Here is a 16,886-nt window from a genome sequence, read left to right as displayed (position 1 = left end):
GTTTCATGTTGTTGTTTTTTTGTTTGTTTTTTCTGCGACTGAGAGACCAATGAAATCTTGCCGACCAATGACCTCTCTGGTAGACTCACATTTGGTCGACCATCAGGGGGCAGCCCTAATAAGCAGTGTAGCGAATTTTAAAGAAAACATGCCTCTCAAACCCACTGGTGGTTTTTTTGGGTTTAGATGGTATTTGAAATAAATACAAAATCAATCATTTCAAGTTTTACGTCCCTCCCCTGAGCCAAAATAAAAAATCCCTTCCTAGGGCTTAAAAAAGTATTTGACATGCCTCCTCTCTCCCTGTATAAATAACAAACAGTCCCTTAACACAGCTGTCTGTTTTTTTTTCACACAGAACTAAACAAGAACCGAAGGAAACTATTTGAGCCACCCATCAGGTCCTCCTTCCTGGAAGGGGGAGCGAGCGGCCGCCTCTCCCGTCAGTTTCACGCAGACATGGCCAGCGTCAGTGGCCGATGGTAGGCGCCTCCAGGCCATCCCAGAACCGTCCATGATGGAGACCAGCCTCCAGCATCTTTCTGTGCCTGACCAGCCCAGGTTTCAGTGGTTGTTTACCCTCCTTCAGCTTCAGCTGAATTAAGACTGTTTCAAACGTTGTCGTTGCCATATAGTATAAATATATATATTAAAATAAGCCATAGTTTTACCTGAAGTGCCAACAAGGAAAAAAGGGATTTCTCAGATACACGAGGTTCAGTGTTCACTCCTTATAGAGCCGATGACTCTGTGTGGAGCATTTATATATGAAGGTTTGTTGCTATGGTCCTGATGAAGGGTACTGTCCAGTATTTCATCCACTTTTCGTTCAAGGGAACAGGCAGAATGATTAGTACAATCATTTTACACATTGGTACTACCTGCATTTGTATGATGCTGTTGTATCAGTGACATGCACTTTAATAATACTAGACTTTTGCCTGTGAGAGCCTAATTCCTTAGATTGAAATATTAACTATGCATTTTTTTATTAACTAAAAAGCACAGATGCATTTTGTACCAAACCAAATGTAAGCACTTACGAGTGAGTTTAGGGCGCTGCCAAATGAAGTGCAAAATATGTCAGCGCGCCAAAGCGGTGACTTCATCAACTCTAACACATATACCAAAGGGAAGTATCGTTGTGGCCTTTGACCTTTGGCTGCCTTAAGTGTTGTGATTGGTGGATATTCCTCTGAGGTCAGTGTTTGTGTCCAACCGTAGTCTGTTTGTGTGTCCGTGTATTTCTCGACAAAAAAAAAAAAAAATCAAATATTTTGTACTCATTATGCATTATGATTTTATTTTTAGTTTTTATTACCATTTTAGGGGACTGGGTGGGATGTTTAAAGGTAATCAGTTTACATTTGTATTTTTTTATACATTTCATGAATGAGTCTCTATGATTTTGTAATTAGATTATAAGTATCTTTTACCCTTTTTTTTGTCCTGCCTTTCAATCTGTGGAGCCGTGATGTGGCTGTGCCATGAGACAGCAGCAGAGTCATGAGGCAGTTAGGCTAAGCTTTAAAGGCCTCTCTCTGATTGTGTCAACAGGCATCTTTCTGTGGTTCTCCGTCTCTGTTTGTTTATAGTACATGGTCTTTTGTCTCATCTGTTATTTGTCAGTGTAGCCTCCCAGTGGCCCCTTCTGTGCGCCGAAAATCTCACAAAGCACTCCTCCAAGTATCCGGAACATGAGTTGCTCCACTTGAGCTGTGTGCCTTTTTTTTGTCTCTGTCAGAGCAAGGAAGGACCTAACGGAGCAAGGCCGTGACTTTAGTAGCGAAAAAGTGCCAATGTACATAACTAGTTTTTCAGCAGGGAGATATTTCGTTAAGAACACTAATATTTTGGTCTGACCTTACTCTCCAGAAAGGAGGTGCATCACACAAAGAACCAGTTTATTCACAGCCAAACCGGTTTCATGTGAGCGTTATAAAAGAGACACAAATACAGAACCAAAGTCATCAGAAGGGCCGTGAGATTTAAGACGAAAACAAATACAAATCTGGAATTTTCTAGTATCAGTGGTGCAATCTAATATCCAGGAAGCCTGGTTAAGCAGTGTTTAATGAAGCAGCAGGATTATGCATGCAGCAGCAGTGTTTATCGGCAGAGCTTGTGTTTGTTCTGGGCTCCTGTATTATGTTCGCTCATGTGTTTTGAAAAGGAAAACATCCTTTTCCAACAATTCATTAACTTTGGATAACTCAAGTGTTATTTTGCATGATGTTCTGAGGAGTTATCTGAGGATTCAGCTGACGAACAAATCTGTCTTCCAAGGTCTTGAGCGCTTTGTATCAAGTTCAATTAAGTGCCTCTTTGTAAAGTTTTTTTTTTTTTTTCTAAGAAAATGTGTTTATATTTGCAGTATGAAAACTAAGACTGACGAATTTCTTTTCTTGGTTTAAATGAAGGTACAGTGTATTAAATCTACTAGGTACATAGAGGATGCTTCTGAGAAATTATCACTGTTAAACATGTATTGCCAAATTTAACTGTAACAGTAACAGCGGTCCTCGTGTGATCTCATACACAGAGAAGTTGATTTTTCTGTCACCTTGTTTTGATTCGCAGTGTTTACCTTTTAAGGTGACATGTTCTTTATCATGTGTAACCACTTTCCACCCTCCCTTGCATCTGATTTGAGCCATTCTCAATGTGGTTGTCAAGTTAGCAACACTTTACTAAATAATATTCTGACATGGTTGCTGATGCCAACCAGGTAAACGTCTTTTTTTTTTCCCTTTGAAGTCTTAAGAAAAGAGATGAAGAGGGGGAAAGCTAATATAGAAAGGGATTCTTTATCCTGAGAGGAAACCCGGGGCCGCTTCGCCCCCACTCATCATGGTACTACAATGAAACTGTTGAGCACTGATTCTCCCAGTGCTGTGACTCGTGTTCCTGCCTAGCAGACATTTGTTTTCATCCTTCACCTTGTTCGGATGTGTTTGCTCGGAGGGCAGTAGAGGTTCTCGTCTTATCAAGTGAATGTTGTTTAAAATAATGTTGACGCATGTTATTGCAGATTTATTCAGATCAGTGAAGGAACTCAAGTCAAAACGTTTACTGCCAGCTTGTGTAGTCTTTGCCCTTGATAGAATAGTTTCACAATAATGTCTTTGATTTGTTGTATTAGTCATTTTATTGTTCCCAAAGGGATTTATTTGAAGGAGTCTTTGTACTGCAATCAAATGGTACATTTATAATAAATGTAAACCACTAAGAAGATGATGTAATACATAACTTTTGTACAACTTTTTCATCTTAGGCAACCATTGTTTTTGTGTGAGAAAGGTACAATTCTGCACAAAGTTCCAGAGAATAATTTGTGTATAAACATTGCCATGTGGCCAAAGCTCTGTTCACTGTGGCATCTGTTGATGCTATTGTTATTCTGACTGTATTGTAGTACAGATATAAACAGGACTTTTTTGGAGAAACTGTCAAGCAGGCAAAAAAAAAAAATGTTTGTTCAAACATTCAAATATTATGAAGGTAATAAACGTATGCAAACAAAGTCCCTCTCTTGGTTTTGTTTTGTGCATATCCACAGTCATCAGTGTTGTAATCCTTGGGACCAGTCTCAAAACCACTTTTCAAAAGTCTTCTCTCAGAATCGTCCCTCCTTTTAGTTGGTCTTGTCTCAATCTCAGATGAAGAAGACTTACGATTTTTTTGCCTCTGCAAAAAAGGAGTGTTGAATAAGAAGGTTAAGTTGTCTTCAGCTTCTAAGTGTCTTTGCGCACAGAAAACAAAACTCTCACGTAAATTCACCACTGCAAGCCTTTTGATCATGTTACATGGTACACTACACATATATACACATATATGGCAGTAAGAGAGGTGAATGACGAGGACTCTTCATTTGTTTTCTGTGGGGTTTTTAATGGGAATGTCTTTCAAATCAACTTGAGGGGTGTCTTTTCTGTGCATGTTCCACATTTTAACGTGTTCCATGCAGTGTGGGACTTGCACTGGTCCTGGTTTTGATTCAGTCTCAACCCCTGAGATTCTTGCTGTGTGTTTTAGTACACATACGACCATACTATATAGTACACAAGGAAAAGATTTAGTATGTCCCAATACAGTAGGTCAAATGCAGTGTGCCAAAAATACGAGGATGTTGTACAACATGTGGTCGGATTTCGCAGTATGCAAGCCAGCATGCTTTTCCGGCTATTCTGACCCACAATTCTCTGCAGCAAAAGATACGTCACACCGACTGTCAGAGTTTGCAATGATGGCTAACAGTGCATTTAGGTGACTGATGACCAGTTGATTGTGATAATAGGAATTTTAATTGTTTAATTGAATAAAGTAATCATAAATATAACCAACAACAAAAGGGCATACGTATTGAATAACAATGGCAGAGAAATGTAAAGCCTATGTAATTTACTATCATGAATATAATATGTTAGAATCTACAATGTATGCAGTTATAACTTTATTACAACATTAGAGCTGTCCTACTTACGTCTCCGGCGAGCTTGGTGAACAGCATTTCGTTTTATCTTAATGGTAACAGACATTTGAGTAAGAGGGTCAGAGTTCAGGGTGTAACGTTATGAAGAAGTAGTATGTCCCAACTGTGTGCATACTGAAAGCAACAGCACGTACTTTTTAAGGACAGCTGCAGTATCTACTAAAAGTAAAAGTAAAAGAAAAAGTATGGGATTCGGAACACACCCTTGGTCTTGTAAGTCTCGATACGCATTGGTCTTGGTTTTGATTCAGTCTCAACCCCTGAAAGTCTTGGTCTTGTCTAAGTCTCAATACACTCTGGTCTTGGTTTTGGTGGTCTTGACTACTACACTGGTCTTAAGTGTCCTCTCCAAAGACTCAAAAAGGAAGGAAGTAGATAGTAGCTCTAAGCTCTCAGGAAATCCAGGCTTTCAGTGTCTATAAGATGCTGTAACTTTGCTGCTTCCAGAATGTTCACATACAGCAGACATGTAGCGTACAAAAAGTTAAAACGGCAAAGCTCAGATACATCGAAGACCGGGCTGCAGCTGCTTTTAGTGTGGTGTTATGAAGTCAGTACATTCTAAACACATACGGCATGCCAAAAAATCCCACTGACGTATTTTAGTGCCCATAGAGAATGAGGCGTATAAATATCAGCTGGCTGTTTCGCCATACGTTCACTTTATCTTCTCTGTTTGAAAAGGCCCACAGCTAACCATAATGAAAAACACATGCATACTCTGCAGGTTAAGAACCAACCCAGTCCCGTGCCATGTGGTTACGGTGCCATGGATGCCTACATGTAGCCTAATCCGCATAGCCAGGATCTGCTTAATCCAACAGAATGAAGCTGCTGCGACTGATGGAGAGTCTGGCAGAGACAATATATGGTGTAATGCATGAGAACAAATTCATATTAAGCTAAGACTCAAGTCTGGGGCTCTTAATTTGGTGCCCATCTGTCCTGTCCACCAACCAGGCTACTGGAGCAGCAAAGGGGTGGAATTTATTTTGAGTTTTTTGTTCTTTGCACATTTTTTTATTTGGTTTTAAGAAGCAGGAAGGGGTTCCCTCTTTGTTTGTATAGCCTACTTTATTTTATTTTTATTTTTATTTTATTTTTATTTTTATTTTATTGGGTTTTTTTTCTTTTTGCAGGCATTATCCATCATAATATAATAGTCATATAATCCAGTTGAATTCCTGGGTGAAAAGTTCAGTTTCGAAAATCATCTGTTTAAGTGAGGTCACAAACTCAGCACTGCGTCACCTGTCAGTCCACATGTACATTAAGCTTGGACAATGTCTCTTATTTAATATGAGCGGCTCAGTAAAAAAAAAATTTAAAAAAAATGAAACCATCAGCTGTGAAGAACAGACAACCACTTGGTTTAATGACTGTTTCCCTGTGTGACAGTGTTATTAAAAACCTCCAGGGGGCAGTGTTGCCACTTAGAATGACTCACCTCTCCAGTAAACCTTGGACAATGGTTACTCAGCAACAGATTATAACGTTTAGAAATTATTAAATAAATTATGGAATGACTGCTGGTTTATTTTTAGGCTGTGTCAAAAACAAAATGTCACTTACTCGTGATACTAGACTTTTTATCTAACATACAGTATCACTTTTCGTACATATTTTACCTTGTAGCTTTGAAAATCAGAATTTAGTTTCAGAAATGTAAAGACTTTAAACTCAGAAACGCCTTTTCAGGCTGTATTTTGTCCAAGATTAGGAAGATAATTAAATTTTCCAATTCATTTATGATCATATTACATGCTCCAAACCTCATCCACAGGCCCCCTCTGTGTATAGCAGCAAATTAATGTTCAGATAACAAACAGAGTATGAGAGAGGGAGCCTCTCATCCAAAGCAAATGAGCCCTCAACAGAAACAGGTGGTGCCACTGAACTACAGTATGTTCTGTGGCAGCTTGTGACTCACTAACACTCATCTCCTGTCATTATTTTCAACAAAGAAAAACAGAACGCCTTCATTTTTCAAACCACAACACTGAATAGGATGTAAATACTGGTATGTTATCCTGAGGTGATCAGAGGTGGTGTGTAGGAAGGATGTTAATGCAACATGCATTGTGCTGTCTGCTGCCAACTCCTCATATGATAATCAGAGCTGTAATGACATCTCAGCTTTTACCTTACTCAGAGAACAGTTTCGTCTTGAAGTAGAGCTCACTGAACAAAAACACTTACATTTTAGCCCATAAAAAAGCCCCACAGCTTCAAACATAATGGCCCTAGAGAAAAGCTATTAAACCACGAATATCAAAGTCTCTCTTCACCTCACTTAGGGCGATTATGTGTACGCCACAGCTGGCAATCATTCTCAGTGCCCAGCATGACTAATTTGAATTTCATGTTCTATTGTGAGAGACGGGACGGAGTGAAAGACTGCTAAATTGCAGAGAACAGAAGCGACGGGCTTTTTATGACTAACCAGCCATGCATTTATTCTACATCCTGGCTGCCTCCCCACTCGGAGACCAGCAGAGTCCACGGCATCACATATTGTTCTCATGAGCAGCTTGCCTTTGCAGGAAAGGTGTAAATGAGAAGAGCTGTGACTTGGTTGGTACCTCACCATACCTGGCTCTGATCCAGTGGACAATATGCTCACAGTGCCTGAGAAGTCTGGCTCATTGAGTGTGTCGACCTATTTTTTTTCTCCTTGTTCATGAAAAATGAGACAAATATCACTGAAATAGATTATTGCTTGTATTCCTGCAGCTCTTATTGCATTCAGTGATATTTCAGTATGAGACTAGGCAGTAATAATGCAATTAGTGTTTTGTTTTTCAGGAGTCCATTATTGTTATTATGGTTTCAGCCTGACAGGCATATTTGTCTTAGGAGGAAGACAAGACAAGACAAGAGAGGTCTACAATATGATACAGTATGACAGAGTTTTATTCATGCTAAGGGAAATTGCTGTGCAGCAGTTGCAGTACAAAGTTATTGGACTGCAGATATAAAGCACGCAGTATACAAGGACAAAAATAACAAAGTAAAAAAAAGCAATGTATAGCAAATACAACATGCAGTGAGTATAAAACTAAATATAAACTAGCTCAGAGTAAGGTTCAAAATAAAAAATATCAAATCTAAAAATAAGCTAACAGTAAGGTGCAAAATATAAGAAGTAGCTCATAGTAAGGTTCAAAATAAAACAAAATATAAAACATAAAACTAGCCAATGGTAAGGTACAAATCATATGAGCTAGCTCCCAGTAAGGTTCAAAATAATAATAAAAAATATAAAATATCAAAACTAGCTAACGGTAAAGTGCAAGTTATATGAACTATCTCAGAGTAAGGTTTAAAATAAAAAATATCAAATATAAAACCTAGCAAATGTTAAGTTGAAAAATAATATTGATAAAAAAATAATATAAAAACTAGCTAACAGTAAGGTGCAAATTATATAAAATGGCTCAGAGTAAGGTTCAAAATGATTAAAAAAAAATACATATATGAAAACTAGCTAATGGTAGGGTGCAAAAAAACAAAAAATAGCTAACGGTAAGGTGCAAGTTATATGAACTATCTCAGAGAAAAATAAAATTAAAAATATCAAATATAAAACCTAGCAAACAGTAAGGTGAAAAATATAAGAACTAGCTCACAGTAACGCTCAAAATAATAATAATAATAATAATAAAAGATTAAATAACAAAACTAGCTAACAGTAAGGTGCAAATTATATGAACTGGCTCAGCGTAAGGTTCAAAATAATTTTAAAAATACATAAAAACTAGCTAATGGTAAGGTGCAAATTATATGACCTAACTTAGAGTAAGTAAAATATAAAAAAATATCAAATATAAAAACTAGCTAATGGTATGGTGCAAAATATAGGAACTTGCTCAATAATAATAAAAAAAAAATATTAAAACTAGCTAACTAACAGTAAGGCGCAAAATAAAAATAATAATCAAAATATGAAAATGCTGGTGTAGCCCTAAATGAAGCTCAGTTTAATCAGGAATCCTAGTTTTCATAACCTTACTCATTCTTCTATATGCTTTATCTTTTCCCATCTCCAACTCAATCAGCTGTGTGAGAGCATCTAACGGAAAAAAAACTCCTGCTGGCAGCAACTAAATATTATAATTAATAATGCATGGCGTAAAGCATCTTTATCACTACAATACAAATGAATGCCAGTGGCTGGTTATAATAGTTTTAAAATGGTGTTTTAAGTGCGCTGGGAGGCCTGCAGTGCGCATGCCCAAAGCCTTGGGCAGTGGAAGCGGATGTCACTAATTGATACCAGGTGGGGCTGATTAGCTGCTGCGTCACTGCAGTGTAATTAGCTGTTTGCCAGGTACCGTGGTCGCCATTTGCTTGTAGCTGTCAGAAGTTAGTATTTATTTTAAAGAAGATAAACACTGAATTATCTACAGTCCAAATCTCAAAGTCTGCAGTTTGAAGAAAAACTTCAGTGCCCACCAAACGCCGGATATTGTTATAAACCAAAGCACTTGTGAAAAGATAAATCGGATATAACTTGAAGTGGTCCTCCAGGAAAATGGCTAATTGCTGGCTTGTCAGAGAGGATGCAACAGATGGGTTTTTCGGAGGATAACCTACCTGGTCAAGAACAGACTTTCCGGATCTTCAACATCTTTCCAAAAGGATTATCAAACATAAAAGCAGCAGGACAACGCGGTAAAATTGGAGAACGGGTATGTACTCTGTGGGATTTTATCACCTGTGTGTGTTGAACTGTGTGGAAAATGTGAAATGGTGCATTTTGTCAATTCTGTAGAATTGTGTTATTTTCTGGTTCGATATCTGTCCAAAGTTGTTTCCCCACCTAAAAACAGAATGTCAAACTTTTCCTCTGTGGGCTGCTGTCAGCTGTCATTTCAATCTCTGACTGACGTGTGAAGCCACCACCTCCAGTTTCGATTAGAGTCACAGCTCTGAGCCCATCCATGAGATCCCCAGGTGTACCCCTCCAAGTCTCATCCATCCAGATCTGTCTAGACTCCACAGGGAGATGTTCATGCAGCTCATGACAAATATCTAAATCAAGTTTATTGCCAAGTAGCCGAAGTTTTCACATATCTAGAATTTGGTTTGGTGTTTTTATGCACACAGGAGGAACATTGATAAAGAATAGAATAATTTAGATTTTTTTTTTTTTACATTATATTATATTTTATATTATTATCATATAATATTTTTATATTTCTTCAAAGACTTTTTAAAAAATATCTACAATGTAACTGTTAAAAAAAACAGCAATTTCACAAAAGGGTATAATTGATAAATACTTAAGATTTCTTTACCCGAAGTGCACTCATAGATAATTAGAAAAAGAAAATGTTTTGAGTAGGATACTTCATTATGTATTATGTATATTATAATGCAGAAACCACATAATAGTATGAATTACAATAAATGGTCTTAACAGACCCTTTTTTCAACAAAAACATAACTTTATCTATTTTATGTGAATGTTTAACTCCTATTAATAAATAATATGATGCTCCGACACACATTGCATATATATTTTGTACTGTATTTGTCATCATGGGTCAAAATATCCTCATTTTCTGAAGCATTTACAACAAACAGTAAGATGAAAACCTCCTGAGATGAATATTGTCATCAAATCAGAATCAGAACAGTATTTGCCCTATTCATTTTCCAGTGACACTCAGATCCACCATCCATTCCAATGGATGGATATTTTTGAACAATCCTAAGTAAAAGCAGTAAATCTTTCATATGATTTTTTTTGACATGTATAATTAATATAAGATCTCATGTTTGCTTTAACTACAGTTTAAACACAAATTATGTACTTTAAGAATATGATTAATAGTCTGAAACATGCTTTGCACTTCCTCCCATGGATGTACTAAGAGACCTGGATACAGCATCGGCAGCGGGGCTCCATTCATTCCTATGGAGGGTGCTCAGTGGTGCATGAACCCTAAATCACTCTATGTCTGTGGTATGAAGTTACCCTGATGATTGGTGCTGCTTCTGCATCACTGGGACCATAGAGCAGGCACATTAGAGACTTGGCGGCTTTGGCACTTCAGCACTCCATTAGCTTGAATAGTGAGGGTGAGGGTAGAATGGAGCGTGAGATGGATCGGCGGGTTGGTGCGGCTTCTGCAGTGATGTAGGCGCTGGGCCGGTCCGTCGTGGTGAAGAGGGAGCTGAGCCAGAAAGCAAAGCTTTCAATTTACTGGTCCATCTACGTCCCAACCCTCACCTATGGTCATGAACTCTGGGTAGTGACCGAAAGAATGAGATCGCGGATACAAGTGGTGGAAATGAGTTTCCTCCGTGGGGTGGCTGGGCTCAGCCTTAGAGATAGGGTGAGGAGCTCGGACACCAAGAGGGAGCTCGGAGTAGAGCCGCTGCTCCTTCACATTGAAAGGGGTCATTTGAGGTGGCTCGGGCATCTGATCAGGATGCCTCCTGTGCGCGTCTCTTTTAGACATTCCACATGTTATCAGACCGAATGGATTATATCTAGATTGTGGAATGAGTCATTTCACAAAGGTTGTAATGCTCAAAAAATGTATCCTCTGATGTATGGATGTCTCTTTCCCAATGTAAGTCTATGGGAAAAAGTCTTGTTGGGCCGAATGGCGTCACAGATGGACCCTGGAAATTGCAATACCACTTTTTGGCCACTACAAAAACTGGCCTCGCAGCGTGGCGCACTTCCTGGGAGCCCGTTTCCTACTTGCCTTACGGTCAGCCATGTGTTAAAAAAGGTGGTGTAGCTGTACTGCGGTCTACTTAAGATGCAGTCTGCAGTCATGAAGATGACTTTGATTGTCTTAAAGACATCCTGTCAAATAATTATGTGCATTTAGATGGAGTCAGATGACAAACACCATTTATCTAGGCATCCTAGAAAAGTTGTGTCTGTTGGAATGAACGAGGGATCTGAACAGTTAAAGGAATTGTTCAATATTTGGGGAAATGTGCTTACTCACTTTGTTGCCAAGAGATGGATGTGAAGATTAATACCACTTTTATGGCTGTATGCCAGATATGAAATATGAAGTGAGAGCCAGACGCCAGTTCTCTTAGGTCAGCATAAAAGAGTGGACACAGAGGGACAGAGCTATTCCTGCTCTGTCCAAAGGTAACAGCCCCACCTAGCAACACCTTTAAAGCTCTCTAATCAACAAATACAACAATCAGCCAAAATATTAAAACCACTGACGGGTGAAGTGAATAATATTGATCATCTTATTACAGTGTTCTGCTAGGAGACTTTAGGTCCTGGCATTCATGTGGCTTGACCTGCTCCATCCACCCAAACACTGTTACAGGCCAAGTCCATCCTCTCATGGCAACAGCACTTCCTGATGGCAGTGGCCCTGCCAGCAGAGCAATGTGCCATATACCACACTATAAAAGCTGCTCAGGAATAGCCCAAGAAATGTGGAGAGCTCAAGGTGTTGACTTGGACTCCAAATTCCCCAGATCCAACTGAGCATTCATTGGACGTGGTGGTAACCCAGAGGCCCTGTGTCCATGCCTTGACAGGCCAGAGGCCCTAGCGTAGATTGGACTTGGTTATGACCTGCTGAGGCATAGACACAGGATCTCCCAGGATGTCCTAGTGTCCAGGAGGAGGGTTACAGGCACATCCCACAAATGCTGGATTTGGATTATGATCTGGGGAATTTAGAGGCCAGGATAACAACTGGAGCTCTTTGTCAGGTTCCTCAGGCTATTCCGAGCTGGTTTTGCAGTGTGGATTGGCACATTGTCCTGCTGGGGGTGGGCACTCTCATCAGTAAGCGCCACTGCCGTTGTGAGTGTGGGTACTTGGTCAGCAACAGTGTTTGGGTATGCAGTACGTGTCAAGTGGCATCCAGGACCAAAGGTTTCCCAGTAGAACTTTACATTGTAATAAGGCAATCAATGCTATTCACTTCACCTGTCAGTGGTTTAAATATTTTGGCTGATTGGTTTATACCTCATTTTTTTAATCTTGACAAAACTGGAAGTGTAAAAACAACATGTTGTGGTTTAACTGGGGTTCTTGAGTCCACTATTTCTCGGCCAGGTAACCAGCAGAAACCTCAGGATCTTATTGTTCCAGCCAAGAAATTGTCCAGCACATGACCACAGATGTATAAAGAGATCTGGATACAGTGTTGTAGACAGGGCCCTGTTCATTACTAGGAAAGTTGCTTAGCAGCTGCATGAAGCCAAAGAAAAAAAAATTAAATTTTCTGGGTATAAAATTACATGGATCTTCCACATCATTAAGCCCATAGAGCAAGGGCACCTGAGACTATGACTATACCTATAAGTCTGTAAAAAGTCTTTTTGGGCTCCATGGCATCATGTTACAGATCTGGAAGTTGCAATTCCACATTTGGCCACTATGTCAAATTAGCTTCAAAGCCTGTTGCTGCAGCTTGCACATAACCCCCTGTAAAATGAGGTAATGGTTTTGCAAATTGGACTTTGTACCTATTAATCAAACAAGATAATATTTGAGCTTTAAATGTGCTGGTAGTTTGATTTTTGTTACCTTCAGGTAGAGCCAGGCTAGCTGTTTGCTCTAGCTGCATATCTATCTTACAAACATGAGTGACATTGATCTCTTCTTCTAACAAAGTGGATCAGCATATTCCTGTAATCTTCCCCTATATTGTCTATCTTCCATCAGTTAAATGAATTTTTATTAATAACCATGCTTTTAATTAGTCTCTCAGTGTGTGGGCTCGTTGTCGCAAGTTGGCTAACAATGAATTTTATTAGTCACTAGATTTGAGTGTAACAACAGGGATGGATGGTGAAGGCCGTTTCATTCTCAAGATCAGATAGACTGAGATTTCATTTTGAGACCTGCAGACGCTCATGGCCTTTATCAATCAAGCTGAGGCCAGAGCTCACACTGCAAATCAATGACACGCTTCATTAGCTTCCCTCAGACAAATGTGTTTGTGGTACGCAGTGACACACACGCACACATTGAACCCTGGAGACTTGGTATTGTTTTCCGCTAATGTAAAATGTTGCAGCCTGTGCTCCATATACTGGCTGATAACTGACCTCTTGGATGAGACGGGATGTGTGGTGACCGCAGGGTGTGTGGGAGATGGAGGAAGATGTAGAAAGCAAGGAGTAAATATACCGAGAGGGATATTTGGATTTTTCTTCACCCTGCTATAATTTTCAAACCTATTTGGCCCGTTTGCTCTGACTCTTACTACACCTCTCTCCCTGCTATTTCCCCATCTGTCACTTTGAGTCCACGTGGCCTCTGAGCTCTAAGCACAGCAGAGTGAGCAAATCAGAGCGGACTGCCAATACAGGGCACACTGACATATAGTGTACACACACGCACAAATGCACACTGACCCTGCAAAGTAATATGCACTTTATGAGATCTGGAGTAGGAGCAGAGAGGATGTAGAAGACGTGACAGAAAGCAAAGGAGATAGAAGGGGAAGTGAATGTGAAGTGGAAAAAAAGGTGAAAGAGGTGAAGAGGAAGGATGTACGTGGAGAAGGGAGAAGGGGGGAGGGGGATGAACTTGGCTGGGTGTGTGTTACATGGGACACAGTGTCGCTCTCCCTCATCCTCCTGCAGCTCTACTGGAAACACTGACGCTAACGCATGATGACTCTCGCTGGAGGGGATACGGGTGGGTGGAGAGAGGGATGGCAAGGAGGACGGATGGATGGTAGGATTAGAAGGAACCCTCCAGAATCGGTCGGCCTCATCCTCCACCACTGCCGCCTCCTCCTCTCCCGTACCAGATAAGCACAGCAGGCGGAGCGGGGAAATGGGGAGGGGTAGAGAGACAGGGCGACAAAGAGAAATAGATGATGCCGTACATAGCAATTAGATTTTTTTTCTAAATTTAGTGTCCCATTAGCCGAGCTCTGGTTCTCTTTGTTTATGTTTTCCATGACTGCCCATAGACTTCTGATGAGCTTAGTCACTGGTTTATGCAATTATAGTGGAAACAGTCATTTAAACAGATGCTGTGTTAATCTGTGGATATCAGTGCAAAGCTCTTTAGTAATCAAGCCGTCTTAGACAGCATGGGGGCAGTTGGTAAGATAGTAAACATAGAAAAGCATAATGCTATATAAAACTGTCCTGCACAAACAACTTTGCTTTGAAATTATAGATCATTTTCATCTGTTGACACTGAATCACACAGCATCTTCCCCTCACACACAGATGGCTCTGTGTTTGCAGGGACTGATCTGCATGCTGACCTTCACTTTTAATGAGTTGTATTTCCCAGGCAGGAAATTTGAGCCAGATGCAGCGTTGCCCTCATGAAATCTGAGCGTGGAATAAATTCAGGCACTTCAGCGGTGCGTCTAATATGTTTGCTACTGAATCTGAATGCCACGGTGATTATGAGCTTACCGGGATTTTAATTCGCCTGCCCGCCATAACCTCATTTTTTAAATCCTCCAATGTGCATGAAAATGCTCAGCAGCTAGTTTACTGTATCTAAAAATGAAATTTGGGATTTATAAAAGCTGTCACGTTGCTCTTTGCTATTGTGTAATGCTCGCTTTCTCTCTCCTCCTCTGTTCCAACTCCAGAGGTGATGATGATGCTGTGTCAGTGTGCCTCACACAAAGATGAGTAAGGGTGGCTTCCCTCCTATAATTCAGAGCCCAGCCTATAGTGCTGCAGTTCTGAACAGCATGACTCAGGGGTCCCATAGGCGCAGCTGCAGAATTCGCTGTCCGCTGAATAGATAAACACTCTGTCTCCTCAAGGCACCTTGTGTAACACTGAGAGAGACAAAAACAAATAGAAAGTGACATTGCCTCTCTGTGATGCACCCCTATGGAGAATGGAAGATAAGGAACACTGCTGAAGGAAATGTAAGAATGACCATGACTCCATGATGATCAGAAATGACTTCACCAAGGCCCAACGGTGTCACGAGAGGCGCCTGCAGTCCTCAGTGTGTGTTTAGCCACAAATTGCCCGTGCACTTGACCTTTTATGCCTTGGTAATCCTGTTCCTGGGCAGCCACTGATAAAAAGGGTGTAGTAGGGGAGATAATTACAAACAAACACACCCCACAGCCAAGCATGAACTATGGTTTTCTGGCTATGAGCTGACAGGGTTTTGCATTTTATTATGTGTCATTACAATGCCAGAGGGGTCGTTTATAAGGTAGTTCATCCATTATGTCCCCCAGCTCATTACTGTGTGGTCCACTTGCACCTGCGCTCCTGCGAGACAGGGCTACACCTCACCAAATAAGGACATGAGAGAGCGCCTTGGTGGGATGACGTTGAACGTGAAATGGGGAAGAACGGGTGTGTGTGGACGGTTTAGATGGAGCCCTAAACCGGAGGGGAAACACCGGGCTAATCTGGTTACATAAGAAGCCATTGAATTTGCGGAACGTCTCTACACTAATCCGCTGAAGTATTCATGTTCAACTGTCCCGCGGCGGAGTAACACACACAGGGCACATGCACGCGCGCACACTTGTGGCTCCGAAGGCGCGCACGCAGAGCGTATGAAATAAGATAAACGCACAGACTGGTATGTTTGAGGTCCATGCATTTAAACGCACCCCTGCAGGAGCTGCTATGCCTCACGTTGCAAACCCGAACTGGCGGCTTGTGCTGTTCGCGCCCGTGACGATTCCGCTGACGCGCCACTAGCCGCACCACCCAGGAGACGGGAGAGGAGAGCTGTGAGCGACGGAACGAGCAGGGGACTGACTGGAAACCGGTCTCTCTTTCGCTTTCTTTTCTCCCACCTTGACGACCGTGGACGGAAGCCTGCTGTTGTGCAAGTCCCGTGGACGATATTTAAACAAGCGACAGCAAATTGACCAGTAGCATCACCCAGGCTGTTCTGCAGAGATGGAGGTACCAGGCTTGGCGCACAACATCACCAGCCCATTAAGTCCCTGCGAGGGGATGATCAAGGACCTGAGCTTGGACGCCATACAGTTATGCGAGCGAGATGGTAAGGAGAGATTTGGCTGCTTTTCACTGGGGTGTTTGCGCATAATACACGTGCATTAGGCCCTATTGTTAATATCAGAGCCGCTGCAACGCGCACTGCCTGTTCTGTCATTGGGCTTAGCTGCATGCTGTACCCTTATTGTGTGCTGGAAAGGGAGTAGGGGCCAGTCGCTCCGCCGGTTCCCTGGATGGAGGGATGGTGCGCTTGTGCGTGTGTGGAATAGCTGAGTGTCTTTACAGTGGCAACAAGGTTTTGTTCATTCATAACAGAGGGGGTGGTGAAAAGAAATCTGCAGACTGAACATGCACAAGCAAGGAAACAATGTTAAGTGATGAATGTCTTTATTTCAGCACCACAGACATGGACAGAGACCGGCAGACACCCCGCCTATAACCGCTGCTTCTTTATCTCAGGGAGTTGCCT

At 41.1% G+C, this 16,886-nt stretch overlaps 2 protein-coding genes across 2 annotated transcripts in view; both read left to right on the top strand.

The window, feature by feature from the left end:
* Positions 1–1,966, top strand: part of LOC126407079 (protein bicaudal C homolog 1-like) — an 86,081-nt gene extending 84,115 nt beyond the window's left edge. The window contains exon 21 of the mRNA XM_050071751.1: positions 359–1,966. Coding sequence (XP_049927708.1) covers positions 359–486 — 128 coding nt within the window. The 3' untranslated portion in view covers positions 487–1,966. The remainder of the gene's footprint in view (positions 1–358) is intronic.
* A 13,910-nt stretch (positions 1,967–15,876) lies between these two features.
* Positions 15,877–16,886, top strand: part of LOC126406973 (phytanoyl-CoA hydroxylase-interacting protein-like) — a 28,390-nt gene continuing 27,380 nt past the window's right edge. Inside the window, exon 1 of the mRNA XM_050071595.1 lies at positions 15,877–16,463. Within this exon, the coding sequence (XP_049927552.1) occupies positions 16,358–16,463 (106 nt within the window). The 5' untranslated portion in view covers positions 15,877–16,357. The remainder of the gene's footprint in view (positions 16,464–16,886) is intronic.

Source organism: Epinephelus moara, chromosome 19, assembly GCF_006386435.1.
Source record: "Epinephelus moara isolate mb chromosome 19, YSFRI_EMoa_1.0, whole genome shotgun sequence".
In the NCBI taxonomy this organism is placed as follows: domain Eukaryota; kingdom Metazoa; phylum Chordata; class Actinopteri; order Perciformes; family Serranidae; genus Epinephelus; species Epinephelus moara.
This window is presented reverse-complemented; position numbering and strand designations above follow the sequence as displayed.